The sequence below is a fragment of the Felis catus genome, chromosome C2, assembly GCF_018350175.1.
Source record: "Felis catus isolate Fca126 chromosome C2, F.catus_Fca126_mat1.0, whole genome shotgun sequence".
In the NCBI taxonomy this organism is placed as follows: Eukaryota; Metazoa; Chordata; class Mammalia; order Carnivora; family Felidae; genus Felis; species Felis catus.
This window is the reverse complement of record NC_058376.1, coordinates 109,030,642-109,047,721: the sequence shown is the minus strand read 5'-3', so window position 1 is coordinate 109,047,721 and position 17,080 is coordinate 109,030,642. Positions and strand designations below refer to the sequence as shown.

At 39.7% G+C, this 17,080-nt stretch overlaps 1 protein-coding gene across 8 annotated transcripts in view; it reads right to left on the bottom strand.

Moving 5' to 3' along the window:
• PLCH1 (phospholipase C eta 1) overlaps window positions 1-17,080 on the bottom strand; it is a 221,236-nt gene that overhangs the window by 11,445 nt on the left and 192,711 nt on the right. For 5 of the 8 annotated variants that reach the window (XM_045037408.1, XM_045037406.1, XM_045037405.1 and 2 more), the window contains 6 exons: window positions 13,624-13,695; window positions 10,366-10,457; window positions 9,103-9,221; window positions 5,414-5,593; window positions 5,214-5,321; window positions 3,604-3,728 (listed from right to left, as the gene is read on the bottom strand). In XM_045037408.1, the coding sequence (XP_044893343.1) occupies window positions 3,604-3,728; window positions 5,214-5,321; window positions 5,414-5,593; window positions 9,103-9,221; window positions 10,366-10,457; window positions 13,624-13,695 (696 nt within the window). The remainder of the gene's footprint in view (window positions 1-3,603; window positions 3,729-5,213; window positions 5,322-5,413; window positions 5,594-9,102; window positions 9,222-10,365; window positions 10,458-13,623; window positions 13,696-17,080) is intronic. The other 3 variants (XM_045037407.1, XM_045037410.1, XM_045037411.1) reach the window with 1 other exon arrangement.

Here is a 17,080-nt window from a genome sequence, read left to right as displayed (position 1 = left end):
TTGGTGTTTGATTGGGGGTTGGGAATAGATATTTACTGGAAGAGTGAATAGAAGCCTTCTGGGGGGTTCTCAGATGTTCTGTCTGGATCTGGGTTGCATAAACAATAATCAAGCTATCCACATTTGATTTGTGCACTTTACTGTATTTAAATCAACTGAGTACTATAATGTAACTTTAATTTTTTTTAATGTTTATTTATTTTTGAGAGAGACAGAGAGACAGTGTAAACAGAGGAGGGCCAGAGAGAGAGGAAGACACAGAATCTGAAGCAGGCTCTGGCTCCGAGCTGTCAGCACAGAGCCTGATGAGACCATGACCTGGGCTGAAGTCAGACACTTAACTGCTCTTTTAAAGTTACATTAGGTCAAAAAATTAAGACTAAGAAGGAATCAATAGAAAAACTGAATGCTTAATCTTCTTTCCCACATCCCCTACATCCCCTATCTTCCAGAAGGGATCCTGATTTTATCATGCAAATAAGCTATTTTATCATGCAAGTTCTGGATAATGAGCAATGAAAGACTGGAACCTAAAGAGTCCAGAAAGAGCAGATCTAAAAGTGTAAAGGAGAGACTAATGAAGTCTGAGAAAACATGTTCTAGGAACTGGGGAAGTAAGGGGAATATGGTGTTTTGGGGGGAGCTTCAGGGAATAAGAGCTAGAAGAATGCTGGAAAAACATGCTGAGAAAATTGGGTGGATACACATACTTTTTGTCTACTACATAAACTCTGATGTTTATTCATTTTCAATAGGGCATTTTATGCTAGAGGTTTTTCCTTTTAATAGAACCCTGGGCTAAAACTGGACAATTGGGTAGCTCAGATTTTGGGGGGCAACTAATAAGTATGACTTCTGACTTCTGTTCATAAGGAATTCAAGAAAACCGCAGACTTGAAGAGCAACTTCCTGCTTCAAAACTTGGCTCCTGTGCTGCCTTAGGCAAGTATCTGTGCTTCAGTTTCCTCAAATGCAAACCTGAGACACCAGTGTCTGCTTCCACATACGGTAATCCAGCTGAGATGCTGGAAGAACAGAATTGGATGGTTGGCAGCAAGACTGGAAAGAGGTGTGGGAGGTAGAAGTCCGAGGAGATAGTAATATATCATATGTGGAGAGCAAAGACAAGATGAAAATTTAAGATGACAATCAGTTTTCTGAATGAAAGCAAGACTAATGGTTATTTCATTCTCAGATGAATAAACAATGTGAGAGATCATGGGTTGAGAATTCAGGGAGCCTGGATAGGGGGAAAAACTGTATCTTTATCTTATCTTTATTTTCATTAGCTTATGACTAAAGCCCAATATAATAGTACTAGAATTGTAATTTTGTATCTGGTAGAAATCATGGATGCTTTTGTGTCCTATTACAGTTGTTGCAGAAATTTCCATGTATCATCTACATTTATCACGGCTTCAAAATTCTAATAGTTAATAAACCAACCCCTAGATCTTGCTATTTATTGCATTAATAGATATATGCATATCACAATTTATTTTTAATATTTTGATAAGTGAATTTCAATATAACTGATTTCCAGTATATCCCTACATATTTTATTTTATGCATCAAAATTTTTATTCTGAGAAGGGGTCCAGATGGCCACATTATATACCAAAGGGTTCCATGGCTCAAGAAAAGTTGAAATCTCCTGATAGAGAACCTTATAAGCCAAGTTAAGGAGATTGGGTTTTATTTTAATGACCAAAAAAACCATATTTCCTCATATATATAAAAAATTACTCTAACCCCCCCACACACTATATATTAGTTACAAAGGTAAAGAGATAACTAGACAATGAAAAACACCTGGAAGAAGCCCCCTTATTCAAGTAATGTGATCAATCACTGAATAAAGTGACATTACACAGATCCTGATGTGATGTACTGAGAAGGACACAACATTGCCCAGGGAGTACTCCTGACAAATACATTTATGTTTATTCCATTCATGAAGAAGCAATCAGGACATTAAATTCAAATTGAAGGACATTCTAAAAATAACTGATTTGGGCATTTTGTAAAATGTCGATATCATGAAAACAAAACAAGAAAGCTGGAGGACTGCTGTAGAATTTAAAAGGACCAGAGAGGGGCACCTGGGTGTCTCAGTCAGTTAAGCCTCCGACTTCAGCTCAGGTTATGATCTCACGGTTCGTGAAAGCCCCACACTGGGCTCTGTGCTGACAGCTCAGAGCCTGGAGCCTGCTTCAGATTCTGTGATTCCCTCTCTCTCTGATCCCCCCCGCCCCTTCATGCTCTGCCTCTCTCTGTCTCTCAAAAATAAACAAACATTTAAAAATGTTGTTGTTGTTTAAAAAAAAAAAAGGGCCAGAGAGAAATAACAATTAAAAGCAATATGTGATCCTTGATTGGATCCTGAATACATAAAGAAAAAAAAAGGACATAAGGACAATTTGGGGATAACTGGAGAAAACTGAATATTGATTTTATATTAGATAATATTATTGCATGAATATTAAAAGTCATGCCTTTATTATGGCTATACAGGAGAACGTTCTTATTTTTAGGAGATAAATGCTGAAGATGGTATGTATTTAGGGGTCAAAGGTCATAATGCCAACAATTTATTCTCAAATGACTGCAAAGAAATGCAAATGTGTGTATTTGCACTTGTGTGTATATGTGTGTATATATATATATACACACACACACATAAAATATACTTATGCACACATATATAAATACATTTACACATGAAAGAGAGAGAAAGGAAATGTAACAAATTTTGTAATTTTATAAGTGAATCTAGGTGCTGGAGATGTGGCATTAATTTTACTATTCCAACTTTTCTGAGGTTTAAAAATTTTCAAAATAAAAAGTTTGAGAGAAAAAGTAAGAAGTGAGTCCTCATTTTTGCAGACAGTGAAGAAGAGAAAGAAGGAAAGGAGAGGTAAGGATACATATTCTGACACTGCCCAATTACTCCCGCTGCTTAGAGGACAGAATGGCCACAGGGAGACCAGTCAGCTGGGAGGTTACCACAGCAGAACTGACAAGAGACAATGGTGGTGTGGATTAGGCTGGAGGCAACGGAGATGGAACAAATGGTCCCATATGAAGCTCCTACTTTCTGAGAAGTAGGACACGGTGCCATCTGTTGAAGATGAGAAGGAAGTGATGAGAACACAGGTTCGAGGAGAGAGAAGGCTGGAAATGGCCACTGTGGAGAATGGGAACGAAGGTTGACAAGGTGAGGTGGATGGCCACAGGGTATCACGGGTCAGCTGAAATTTGCAACAAAGAGCTTATGGTGGAACCCAACACCAGAGCTGTGTGGTGTCCCCGGTCAACATTCAAGATCCAGGCAAAGAGCCTGGGGTGATAGACCTTCTCTGAGAAGAAGGACATGAGCATGCCTCCAAAATAGAAGGTACACTGCATTCCAGAAGGAACCCTGTGTGCTTTGCCAATAAGTCAGTTGATATCTGACGTGCTGAGGTCAGTGCTCATTTGTGAACACATACACATACACACATAGAGAGAGTGAGAGAGACAGAGAATTCTGAAGATATTTCAGATACAATATAAACATAATAAAATAATCACATAATTAACATGTTCATACATGTGGCTTACCTCGCCTCGGTCTCCAAACATGGAGTCTGGAGGTTTGGGGAGTTGCTGTCCGCTGATCACTTTCAGGATGAGCTGCTTTTTGGGGTTGGCAGGAAGTGGATCACCAGAGAAAGGGTTGAAAGTACCTAAGCCAAATAAAGCAGAGGTTAAAATCTGAGGCTGGTAACATGGGAAAACACACACGCGCGCACACACACACACACACACACACACAGTTTAAGCATGTAGAACAAAGAAACGACAAATGCTGAATTACTACAGTGTTTTTTAGAGAAAAGAAATGATCACATAACTATCAGTGTGGCTTTTGACCGAAGGCAATGCCAGCTGGCATTTCTATAGCTGTGGTTTTTGCTAGAATCCATGCTCCCAAAGGCAAAAGAATGGGCCAATTTGAAACATCTGTGATGCAATTATCAATCATGGCATGAGGGAAGAGAAGCATGTTATTGGAATGCCAATAGTGTAGAGAAGAAGAGCAGTTATGTCAGATGTGAATAATCCCCTAACTTAAACTATCATAGGTATAGACAGTGAATATAACAAACGGAAAGAAGACCTGAAACTGAGTAAACAGAAGAGTAAGAAAACATGCAAAGCATAAAATCCAGAAGGCACATCTGTCACCGCTTTTTTACCTGAATTGTTAAAAAGCCAATTTGGAAATTTTTAAAAGAATTTTAATGAGCAGAGCCAAAAAGAAGTGTTTCTTGATCTAACGCGACATTATCTTTTCTTTTTTGTTAGCACTAACAAAGACTAAAAGGGCTTGATACAATTGTTTCAGGTGGTATTTTAATTTTGCTAGCAGGTTTCAGACTCACTTATACTCACGGAGTTTCTGAAAGACAGGGCTCAGACCTTAGAAGGCAGCACAATTTTATAAGTGATGCCCAGGGAGTATCACGCTGGGACACTGGGTTTCAGATAATGATCCATGGCTATCCACGTCCCCCTGAACATAAAAAACCTCACAAGAGAACATTCTAAACACCATGCTACCCAAACATTAAACAGTTGTGACAATTTGCATGCCAATACCTTAACCTATCTATTTTTTTTTTTAATCATGTTGCAGGGGCACCTGGGTGGCTCAGTCGGTTAAGTGGACGCCTTCGGCTCAGGTGATGATCTCATGGTTCACAGATTCGAGCCCCACATCAGGCTTTCTTTGTCAGTGCAGACCCTGCTTCCGATCCTGTTTCCCTCTCTCTCTCTCTGCCCCTCCCCACATGCTCTCTCTCTCTCAAAAGTAAATCAGTATCAAAATGTTTTTAAATTTTTTTTTTCAACGTTTATTTATTTTTTTGGGGACAGAGAGAGACAGAGCATGAACGGGGGAGGGGCAGAGAGAGAGGGAGACACAGAATCAGAAACAGGCTCCAGGCTCCGAGTCATCAGCCCAGAGCCTGACGCGGGGCTCGAACTCACGGACCGCGAGATCGTGACCTGGCTGAAGTCGGACGCTTAACCGACTGCGCCACCCAGGCGCCCCACAAAATTTTTTTATAAGAATCATGTTGGAGAACACTGATGTATCACATTTTGCAGAGAGTTCCTTCAATAAGGTTACCTGCATTCAGAGAGACAACCATGAAATGAACACACACCTTTGCACATTTGCTGGGGTTTGAGGACATAGCCACAATTGCCATTTGTCTTGAATTTGGCTCGATTTAACTGCATCATTCGCCCTTCAGACTGGTAGTTCAGTGCCACTGTGCAAGTTCAAAGTTTGAGAGAATTAGGTAAGACAGCAGCATAGAGTCAGGACATAACGGAGAACCGCTTCTTCCCAAGGCGTACGCACCTAGCTGGCAGCCTGCGTTCCAGTACGGCAGAGGGTTGAAGTTACTGGAATCAATGCGGTAGGCAGAGGGGTAAATCCTCGTGAGCTGCTTTTGGTTATAAATCATGAACTGCTCCGATTTCTGCTGAACCACCTGATGTGCTCTTGTTTCGCTAAATGATAACACATTCCCTGTGGTTCCTGGCAGTTTTTAATAAAGGAAAAAGAAAAGTGAGAGCCCCTGCCAAGAAAACACCAGTCACCAAGGACTTTTACCTATGTCAGATTATGCCCATAATAAAATGCAGAGCAAAAGAGTGAATTCAACCAGAGGAGCAGTAGCTTCTAACCAAGAAAGATCCATAAAACCCCATTCTTTAGCCATTTTGAGGACTCTTCAGCCATTTTGAGGCCAAATCAGAGGTGCACGTCTGGCTGGCATAACTGCATGTTTCTGAGTCCCCTGTTCTCCCAGGAATTCAAAACATGTCACTAATTCATGTCTATCTGGCTAGTATGATGAGGGCTGGCACAAAAATTGCTTTTTAGGGGCATGAGTCCAACAGAGTATCTTTGCCAAAGATATAGACAGTCATGGATAAATAAAACTATGAAACTTATTCCTGACCACAGGGAGACATTCATTGAAGGCATTCATCTACAAAACATTCATGTGAAACACATATTAACGGATAGCATTCAGGGTCCAAGAAAATAAAAGACCAATTCCAAAAAAGAAAAAAATGAGTTTTAATGTTAACTTAGATAGAATTATGAGTAGGAGTAATAGTGGAGGAAGATTTGTAAAGAGCATTATAAAAAAATAAAATCTCAGAAACAAGAACCATCATCCACCCTCCATACATACAATGAGAAATATAAAGGGAGGAAAAAGAACAGGAAGCCTATATTAACGTTTCCTGACTATCATCAGGAGGTGTCAATCCAGGGCCAAGGTGGCTGCCAATTTGAGGGTCATGATGGAGGTAACCTCCCACCAAGCATTCAATTTCCTACCCTTTCCTCCCAATCCCATGTCTATAATGCCCCTACTACTCCTACCCCTTCACCAAACATCCACACCCTACCTCCAAAATGACCAGCCATATGTGTTCTGAAAGAAGCCAGCCTAAATAAAGAACCAAACTTGCCCAGAGCCTCATTCCCATTTCAGTGTTGACTCTGACAAGCTAAATATGTTGGAACCCAGACTGAGGGACACAGCTCATATAGCCAAGGAGCTGAACTACAGAGTCTTGCTGGGCCAGCTGGGCCAGAACCATACCCACACTGCATGTTCAATGGAGCACACAGTTTCCCAGGGTCCCTGTTGTCCTCAGGATTGTATACCCTTAGATATTAAATGCTGGCCAAATGACTGCCAGTTACACTCTAGAGATGGAACTTGGGATGATCATGTATACAAGATAGAGGCAAAGAAATAAGAGCATTGCAGTTTTTAATTAGATGATTTCCCTCATATAGACTCTTTCCTTATCACATATATTTTATTGACATACTTATTAACAAAGTTTACATATGTCAAGCATACTAAAAATAATCTTCTGCAGATTTTGATGAGCAATGCTTTAAACAAGATAGGAAGAAATACACTCTTTTTGACAAGCCACATTCAGATGCAGAAACGCTATAATCAGTACCACTGTTTTCTATGTCTCTCCACATAAACATGTACACATTATCATTAAGATGACCTTACTAATTAGGCACATATAAATTAGCATATGAATAGATTTGAGTTGCTTTGCATTGGGATAAGACATGCATTCATTATTTAATGCTCATTTTGTGGCCACACACACACACACACACACACACAACAAAAACTCCTAACTTCAAGAGCTAAAGAGTACTCAATATTATTTTCCATTAAGCTAAGAGAATTATGATTACTTAAAGTATTTATTAGAAATTAGGGGCGCCTGGGTGGCGCAGTCGGTTAAGCGTCCGTCTTCGGCTCAGGTCATGATCTCACGGTCCGTGAGTTCGAACCCCGCGTCAGGCTCTGTACTGACAGCTCAGAGCCTGGAGCCTGTTTCTGATTCTGTGTCTCCCTCTCTCTCTGCCCCTCCCCCGTTCATGCTCTGTCTCTCTCTGTCCCAAAAATAAATAAATAAAAAACGTTGAAAAAATTAAAAAAAAAAAAGAAAGAAAGAAATTATATTCCTCTAGGGGCACCTGGGTGGCTCAGTCAATTAAGTGTCCAATTCTTGGTTTCGTCTCAGGTCATGATCTGATAGTTTGTGAGTTCGAGCCCTGCATCGGGCACTGTGTTGACAATGCAGAGCCTGCTTGGGATTCTCTCTCTGTCCCTCTCTCTTGGCCCCTCCCTTGGTCTCTCTCTTTCTCTCTCTCAAAAATAAATAAATAAAAACTTTTTAAAAATTAAAAAAAGAAATTATATTCCTCTAAACCAAATACACCTGTAACACCATTAAACCACTCACTGAGTTATTTTCTAGCTATGGGTGGTTATTATAAGGATGCGTTGTTCACTTGCTAAGAAAACCACAGTTTCTCATGTTCCCTCATGTGAAATTACTTTTTTTTTAATTGTCACCATTTGAAGAAGGAATCAACACAAAAGGTAAGAAAATCTGTACACAGAAAAAGATACACTTGTGGAATGGGAAAAACAAAAAAGACAGATCTGAGGGAAGAATCCTGGAGGTTTGTAATGGACAGAAGACTCACCAAAATGTCATTTTCCCTTCACTAAGACTTGTTGGGAAAATGAGAGATTTTTAATTTACATTTCATTCCACTAAAATTAAAATTAGATTGAAAAGCCACATGACTGTACTTCATTTCTATAAGCATATTCAGTAACTGAACAAAACAGAAATGAGAAGGGAAGAGGGTAAAGGAAAGAAGAGCAGAAAAGTCCAGGGTAAGAACACCTGTGACTAGGATTTCTCAGCTCAACACAAGGCAAATAATAGGTGAAAAACAGTGAAAAGTCCGTCCTTCTGAAATCCCTGCTCTCTCTGCTAAAACTTCAATTTGTGCATGAAATTATTTTCATCAAACTTGGGGTGCCTGGGTGGCTCAGTCAGTTAAGTGTCTGACTCTTGATTTCTACTCAGGTCATGATCTCACAGTTCATGAGTTCAAAGCCCCACATCAGGCTCTGCACTCTGGGATTCTCTCTCTCTCTCTCTCTCTCTCTCTCTCTCTCTCTCTCTCTGCCCCTTTCCCACTCTATCTGGGGTGCTCTCGCTCTCTCACTCTCTCAAAAATAAACATTTAAAAATAAATAAATAAATAATTTTCATCAAAGTAAAAACTTCCAATGAGAAAATATGGGGCTTTTTGAGGTGCTAGTTTAGCCAATTAATTTCTTCTTTCTTCTGGTCATTCACACTAGGAACATCCATCTGTTACCTGGCCACCAAACTAGGTCAGGTCTCCATAGTTCACGCCTTGGGCAAGACCTTGCTGTAATGCATTTGTCTTTGCAGAATAATGAAGTCCTCCTCGGCCCTGAAGGAAATTTCTCTAGCTCCAGCCAATCAGGCAACCACAGTAATCAACATACTCCTCCTGATGAACTAAGCATTATACTGGCAGTCAGTTTCCTGACACTTACGTTGGATTCTACACAGTTCCAGAAACGTGTGCTGATGATTAACAAACAGTTGACAAAGAAAGGTCAAGAATTTATCCTAGAAGAAAAACTCAGTCCTTACCATCATCCACAATGTCTTGGGCTGCCACAGAGTTTGTATATACCACCAAGTCAGAGAGCTCTCGGCAGAGCTTCATGGTTTTCCTTCGGCGACCCAACCTGTGAAATACACACCCAGGACTAAATGTCATTGTAGAGCTGGAAGACGTTCGGGCTTTTGGTTACTCAACCTTCCCTACCAGCTCCTAATGGAGCCAGGATTAGGACCCAAGTTTGATTCCTAGTTCAGCTCTCTTTCCATCACAACACCCTAACTCATGTGGTTTTATTCAATGCTCATCTGAGAATCACAGGGTCCTCTTATGTATTTGTGAGTTCTGTCGTGAAGGGCTTGATTGCCATTGTTACCCAGCTAGTGAGGAACACCAGAGTTCACTGGACATCTCCTCCACTTTGGCAGGAGAACCTGGACTTCTATTTGAGAACATTCACAGCAGAGGTCTCCTGGAAGGTGATCCCATCACTCTTACATCCTTTACTGTAGATATGTGTTCAATTTTCTGTACCCTAAGGGTAGGAACCACACACATCCTCTCTGCCCTCACTAGTTACTCTCTTATGTATGAACATTCCGTCAAAGTGAAGCTAAATATAAAATTTAATTGAGCACTAAATGTCATCCATTCCTACATGCTCTTAATTTCATTTAATTTCAGTCTTTCAATAAAGACACAGGGGTGTGTGTGTGTGCATTTATCTATGATAAAATTTACATTCCTCTGTGACTCTACTGTATACACAAACTGCCAGAAAATCATCTTACTCATCTGAAATTCTATTGGCAATAATAAAAAAAAGTAGCTAATATTTTTGAGTGCTTAGTTCATTGGAATAGGGATTATTGGGCTAAGTAGTTTACTTCCTTTAATCTTTACAATGAGCCTAAGAAATAGATACATATGAGAAGCCTAACTTGCCCCATGTTAATGTTGAAGGAGCAAGAGTTTCAAGTCTGGCTGATCTTAGATGCCTGGCTCTTAACATGTGCTCATGACCCATCTTCTCCTTTAGTCACCTAGGAGAGCTCCCTGTACCAGCTCATGTGGCCCCTCTCTCTTCTCTATAGCTACTGCTTGGGAAGAGCGTCAGGCACAGTGTAAGTCCCTTACATGTCTTATTATCTCATACCCAGTTGATCTTCACATGTCCTGCTGCACTGAGCACTTGACCATGTGACTTGATTCTCTAGATACATACAACGAAGCCAAGCTGATGGGGGTGGAGAGGCTCTAGGAGTCTGAGCAAAAAACGTGGACATTCTTACCTGTACAGCTGGCCAGTTTCCTTGCCAGAATTCTGCTGTGTGTCTTCCTCATCATCAGTACTATAAGACTTAGACCGTGATTTTGTGGTTTTCTGCCGGAAAAATCACAGTAAACTTAACAACAAACTCACTGCATCAGGTACATCTACAACGTATGGAGAATGGACTCGGCATTATAATACATACAAAAAGGACAATTACCTGGAAGAAAACAAATTAACCAAATATTGCAGCTTGCCTTACTATCAATAACAAACATGCCTATGGTCATAATCATATTAGAATATTAAGGCAAAACTGAGGGTTTCATGCTTAAGGCTGACTTCTAAGCCACATAAGCTGTAGATTTTAGAAAGACTTTCTTAGTCATGCATTGAAGGTCTCCATGAATGGAAGGGTCAGAGTTGTCACATCTATTTAAATGACTGTAAGGGGATAAAATATCCTCTTATTTAGGAAACTTACTACTCCTGCTGACTCAAAAAAGGCAAATTTGATTAAAAAAAGACAGTAGTAATTTTTTTTCACGAATAACTTTTTCCTGCTTTTGATCAGCATGCATTCAAACAAACTGCCTAAATCAAACTGCACTTTTGAGATTGTGGTCCATTTTAATTTCTAGCAAAAGGATGAAAATTATTACCCACAGGATTTAGGCTGAAAGGCTGTAGGACTAAAGGCTATCAGAAAAAAAGCCTTTTTGGAATGATGCAGTTTCATCCCAACACATTAGCGATAACCCCAATATTTATCAATACGTAACAGAAAAACAAAAGATGGGGAGGGAACCTCTAATTGCAGAAAACCTTGCCACCAAAACTACGCCTTCCACAGACAAAAGCAAGACCTTTAGATGAGTTCCCTGGATATCTGAGGACTGCAGCTTAGGAAGGAAAAGGGAGCCCACCCCCGCGTTACCATGGGGCCATATCACTCTCCACATTTTCTCTTACTCAACAAATAAAACCCCAAGCTGGCACAAACACACTCAGGTCTATTGCACTGATAACAAGGCGCCAATTTAATCTGGATTCTTCTCAGGTGTTACTGATGTTTTGAGAACCTCAGGGAGCACAGTGTGGGAACCCTAGCACCTGATGAGTTCACGTTCCAGCTTGGCCTATCACCAAGCTGGCTAACCTCTCCAGCTTCCCATTGTGTTTTTTAAAAGGACAGAACAGTAACAACAATTTTAAAGGATTATTGTGATGATTGAATGAGATAGGTGGAAAGTCACTGTGTCAGCTACATAATGTTAGCTTTCAGTATAAATAATAAAATCCTGTTTATTAAGATAAGCTGTATGTAGTCTTATGAACATTCATTCATATGATTTGAGATATAATAAATTTTAATTCTATAGCAGCTAAAATATTCCATGAAAGATTTACTTTGGAAAATGATTTTAATTCAAATGAGTAGTTGTAATCAGAAATGAAATTTTCTCCATTTCTACAGATTGTCAGTAACTTGAGGTATTATAATAATAGATCTGTCTTTTTAAAGTTCATTTTTAAAAAAATTTTCTAACATTTATTTATTTTTTGAGAGACGGAGACAGAGTGTGAACAGGGGAGGGACAGAGAAAGAGAGGGAGTCATAGAATCCGAAACAGGTTCCAGGCTCTGAGCTGTCAGCACAGAGCCTGACACAGGGCTCAAACCCACGAACTGCGAGATCACGACCTGAGCCGAAGTCGGATGCTTAACGGACTAAGACACCCAGGCGCCCCAAAGTTCATTTTTAAATATAAAACGTAAAATGTAGAAATAAGTAATGAATCACCAATGGCCTAGTATTTGGAAAAATGAGGATATGTTTTCTTTCTACATAGATGTGACATCTTATTAAAGTTAACGTACTACATAATCAGTTTTTGACCTTACTCCTTTATTCAGTGTTTTGCATGCTGAGCTCTTCAGAGTGATCATCTTTCAATGGCTGTATAATTATTCGTTCTGTGAATGAATCATGGACTGAATAAGTCTTTATGGATGAACATTTTGGTTGTTTTTAATTTTTTATTATAATGACTACCTTGTCCAACCTTTTAATAAATTATCCTATTGATGGAGCAGGAAACTCCAGATACAACACTACTTAAAGTAAGGAAATAGCCTTACAGAAACCTCATGCATAAAGTTTACCATTCAATAATTGATTTCTTGTATAACACATTTTACCTTTTTATTGAAGTATAGTACACATTTAGAAAAATACAATCTTAAGTACACAGCATGATGACTTTCCACAAAGTGCTATCATCCAAATGAGGATTAGCTGTCCAAAAGCCTTCTGACTCTCCCGTTCAGTCATTACCTTCTCCCTAAAGGTAACTACTATCCTGACTTTGACCTCATTGATCTTTTTTGCCTGTTTTTAAACTTCATATAAATGGTATCAAACTGTATGTACTACATTGGATCTGGCTTCTTTTGTTCAATGTCATGTTTATAAAGATTTTATTGCAAAAAGTTGTAATTGTGTCGTTTTCATTGCTGAAAAATATTCCCTTATGTGAATATATCACAATTTTTATACATTCTGTTGTTGACAAACATTTGAACTGTTTCCTGTTTATTCTATTACAAATAATGTCACTATAAATATTAGGTATATGTCATGAGGCTGAAACACAACAATGGAACTGATAAGACATGGTACACAATACAGCGTTAGTAGATACTGTGAAATAGTGTGAGGTAGTTGCACAAATGCACACTCCCATTGGCAGTGTATAAAGTTCAAGTTGCTCAGCATCTCCACCAACCCTTAGTGCTGTCAATCATTTTATATCTGCTATTGTGATGGATATGTAGGAAATCTCATCACCATTTTAATTTGCATTTCCCAGAGGATTGATAAGGGTGACCACCTTTTCCATATTAGCCATTTGGAAATCTTCTTTTGTGAAAGCCCACTCAAGTCTTTTGCCCACTTAAAAAACAAAACAAAACAAAATAAAACAAAACTATGGGATCTTTTTATTGATTTATAAGAATTCTTTATATATTCAAGATACAAGTCCCTTGTTGGATATATATATTGAAAATACTCTTACCAGTGTGCTCTTCGCTTTTTGATACTTTTAATGAACAGAAGCTCTTAAATTTTAAAGTGGCTTATTAATCTTTTTCTTTTCTGGAGTCCTATTTAAGAAATCTTCAGTTATTCCAAAGTCGCGATGATACTGTCCTGTTACTCTCTAGTTTCTTGAAATTAACTGAATCATGCACATTTGTCGCTCTTAATTCATACCTTATGTTTTCCAAAGTTGGTCATGAGGGATCGTCCATGTGATTTCTTTCCATTTTCCTTCACGTCTGGATGCTGAGTAAATAAAACATAATATGACTATTTATCTTCCTCCCTCTTTTCTTTCCTTAGTTCTGGTGGAATGGCGGGGGAACCCTCTCTGCCTTAGGGACAGCAAACAGGTCTTGTTCATTTGTTGCTGTTCCACATCTTCACTACTGCAAAGGTTGTGGGATCTGCCTCAAGAGAGGGAGACACTGGCATGGAGCGGTCTGGGCACCAACCAGGACACAGTAACTGCCAACAACTTCCCCAAACTGGTGTCGAAGGCCTCTCAGTAACGCCCAGCTGTGCAGGTCCCTCCAGAGCCTGTTCGCAAGGCTCTCTACAGCACAAGGTATATTCTTTTGAAATGCCCTGAGTGGGGATAAATCATCTTCAGTTAAAAGGTAGATTTAATTTTGAAAAATGGCCAAGTCGTTAAGAGCTAAATTCTGTTGAATGAGAAAAAATAATAATCACACTGATTGAATACTGCTATTTGGGATTTTAAAACACTAAAAATAAAATCCAAGCACATCTATTAGATAATAAGATTGGTTTTGTTTGTTTAAGTAAACCACAGCAGAGCTTATCTGTTCACTGAAATTAATTCCCTCTGTGGTGAGCATTTGGAAGAGGTATTGTAGCCTCATGTGGGTTAATTTTCCAGGCTAGAGATCTCCTTGCTCAAGCCTCATTAGGGGAAAGAAAGGACACCCTGGGAAAAGGGTTTAGACTCTTTTTCAATCGTCATCCCTAAAAATATGTATTAGCTGGTTCACAGCTAATGACATGATATAAGGACAGATAGGCAGGCCCCATCCTCCTAGGGCTCTGGCTAAACAGAGAAGAAACAGAGATAACCACATAAATGGAGTAAATGTGGGTGAGCAAAACTACTTAAAATCAAAAGGCCAGGGAGGCACTGACATATATCCATAGAGACTAGTCAAAGATGTAATTTGGGGTAGGGAGGAGAAAAGATTAAGACTTGGTTGGGAAAAGAGACAGTTCAGAAAATGCTAGAGCGGTGGGATAGGGGGATTACAGGGTAATTTCATTTGACTGGTTAATGTATACTGACTGCCTTTCAAGATCTATTGAAGCTGATCATTAAATGTTCAAAAACCCTGGAGTTAAGAAGGTAGCCAGAGAAGGTCATTAAAAGTAACACCTCTTTCCAAGTTAGGAGACCCAGTTCTGACACTAAGTAGATAAATGTCCTCTGGCAAGCCCTTTCTCTTGACCTCAGTTTTCTTACCTGTGAAATGGGAAAAGAATGGATCAACTAATCTCAGAGCTCCTCTCTGCTTCTAATAGCCCATCTACTGGTCATGGGACCATCATTTATTGTCCAAAACAGAACCCTTTTAAGAGTGAAATGAGGCACTTTTAACAATTACGCTGGGACAACAGGTATGAAGCAGGGCTGTCCCATACGAGTTGAGGTATATGGTCACCCTATTTGGTAGGCAACTATCTCCAAGGATTATGCTAAGTGCATTCCATATACTCTTATTTAGTATATACAACCACCCTCAGAGATAAGTACGGTTAAAATCCCATTTTACAAATAAGAAGTACAGTGAAGTTGGATAATATGCCCAAAGTTACAAAGCTAGTAGCTGATAAAACAGGGGTTCTGTGTAGCTTTAAATCTTCTCTCTGGCTTGTCCCCACCAACTTCTCCCATTGCACACCACCTCTTTACATAGAAGGGTTATACACACAAATATCTATCTCCAACTTGACCTCCCCCTGAGCATCAGTACCACATTTCTTAATGAATCCATGGATCAGACATTGTGCTAGGAACTTGGCATGTATATGAAGACGACAGCAAGGAAAACACATACAGACTCTGTCCTCACTGGGCTTGCAATCTAATGGTGGAGACAAGTGAACAACACTGTGTGATAAGTAATAAGACTTATGACGGAGGAAAGTGGAGGGCATGGCAAGATGGCAGGGAAAGGCCATCTACCCAGACTTGAGGATCAAGGAGGACTTCCATGGGGACAGGAGGCAAAAGCTGAAGCTGGAAGAGTGCAGACATTTTCTTTTTTATTAAAAGTCTTTTTTTTTTAAGTTTATTTATTTATATGGAGAGAGAAGAAGAGTGAGAGTGTGGTTGGCGCAGAGAGAGAGAGAGAGAGAGAGAGAGAGAGAGAATCCCAAACAGTCTCTGCACTATCAGCATAGAACCTAAACAGGTGGCTAGAACTCATGAACCATGAGATCATGACCTCATAATGGAATCAAGAGCCAACCAGGTGCCCCCAGAGGTAGACATTTTCTAAGTGAGATGAGGAGGAAGAAGTGTGTGGTGGCCAAGGGAAGAGCAAACACAAAGGCCAAGTGCTAAGAACGTGGTACTTTCTAGGAGACAAAGGAAGTAGGGTGTGTGTGTACTTGTACATATGTGCACAGATGGACAAGTCAGAGCTGGGGCCAGAGCATGGAGAAAGGATCTTATGGGCTACATCCTGGAGTGTGAACATTATCTTCCAAACTTTCAAACTTCCAAACTTATCTGTGAATGGTTTAAAACATGAGGATGGCATTCTCAGATACACATTTCTGAAATATCACTATGGTAGTGGCATACATGAGAAATTGGAGTGGGTGGGATGGCAAAAGAGTGGGAAAAGTCCATTTAGGGAAAAACTACAGCCATCCAGATAGTTGCCACTAGTATGCAGAGAAGGGAGTAGATTTCAAGGACTCCAAAGAAGGCAGGCATCTTTCTTGGTCTACTAAATTCTTCCAGGCTGAAGGAGGAGCACTTCATTCTTATTTTACTGAAGTAAAAATAAAATAAGCTCTTCCGGGCTAAGACAGCACAGGAGAACACGGTGGTGCACTGCTGAATGACAGCCCAGCAAGAAGGAAGCCGGGGTGACATGCTGCCCTGAACCACACAGCATATCCTCAGCCTTGGATCTCAACATGCACGTGTATTCAACACAGATGTACTTCCCTCAACAGTAACTTGTCTTTGCTTGTCTACTGAACCAAAACCATGTTTTAAAAATGAACAGCAGTGTTAAAAACCTCAACACTTTGCAGCCCACTTTATCGAAGGCACAAGCTCCACTTTCTCAGTCTACTGCATCCTTGTAGTCACCCAGATTTAATGGAAAGTAAAGAATAAGCAAGAGGGGAATGAGTTTTGCTCCACCACATCTTGGAACTTTGAGATCTCTTACTATCTTACCTGATAGGAAAGTTACCATTGGAATTTCTTTCATGAATAGCAAAAGAAAGATGGGTTTAATATGTTTTATCCAAAATCTCTAAGACCTGCTGTGGCCTGTCCAATTGGAATGATCTAGGATGGAACAAAAAGTTTTCCAAAAGCATCAGGGGGAGCGATTAGCCCAGATTAGCTAATGAGAATTCAGTAAGAACAAGAAGC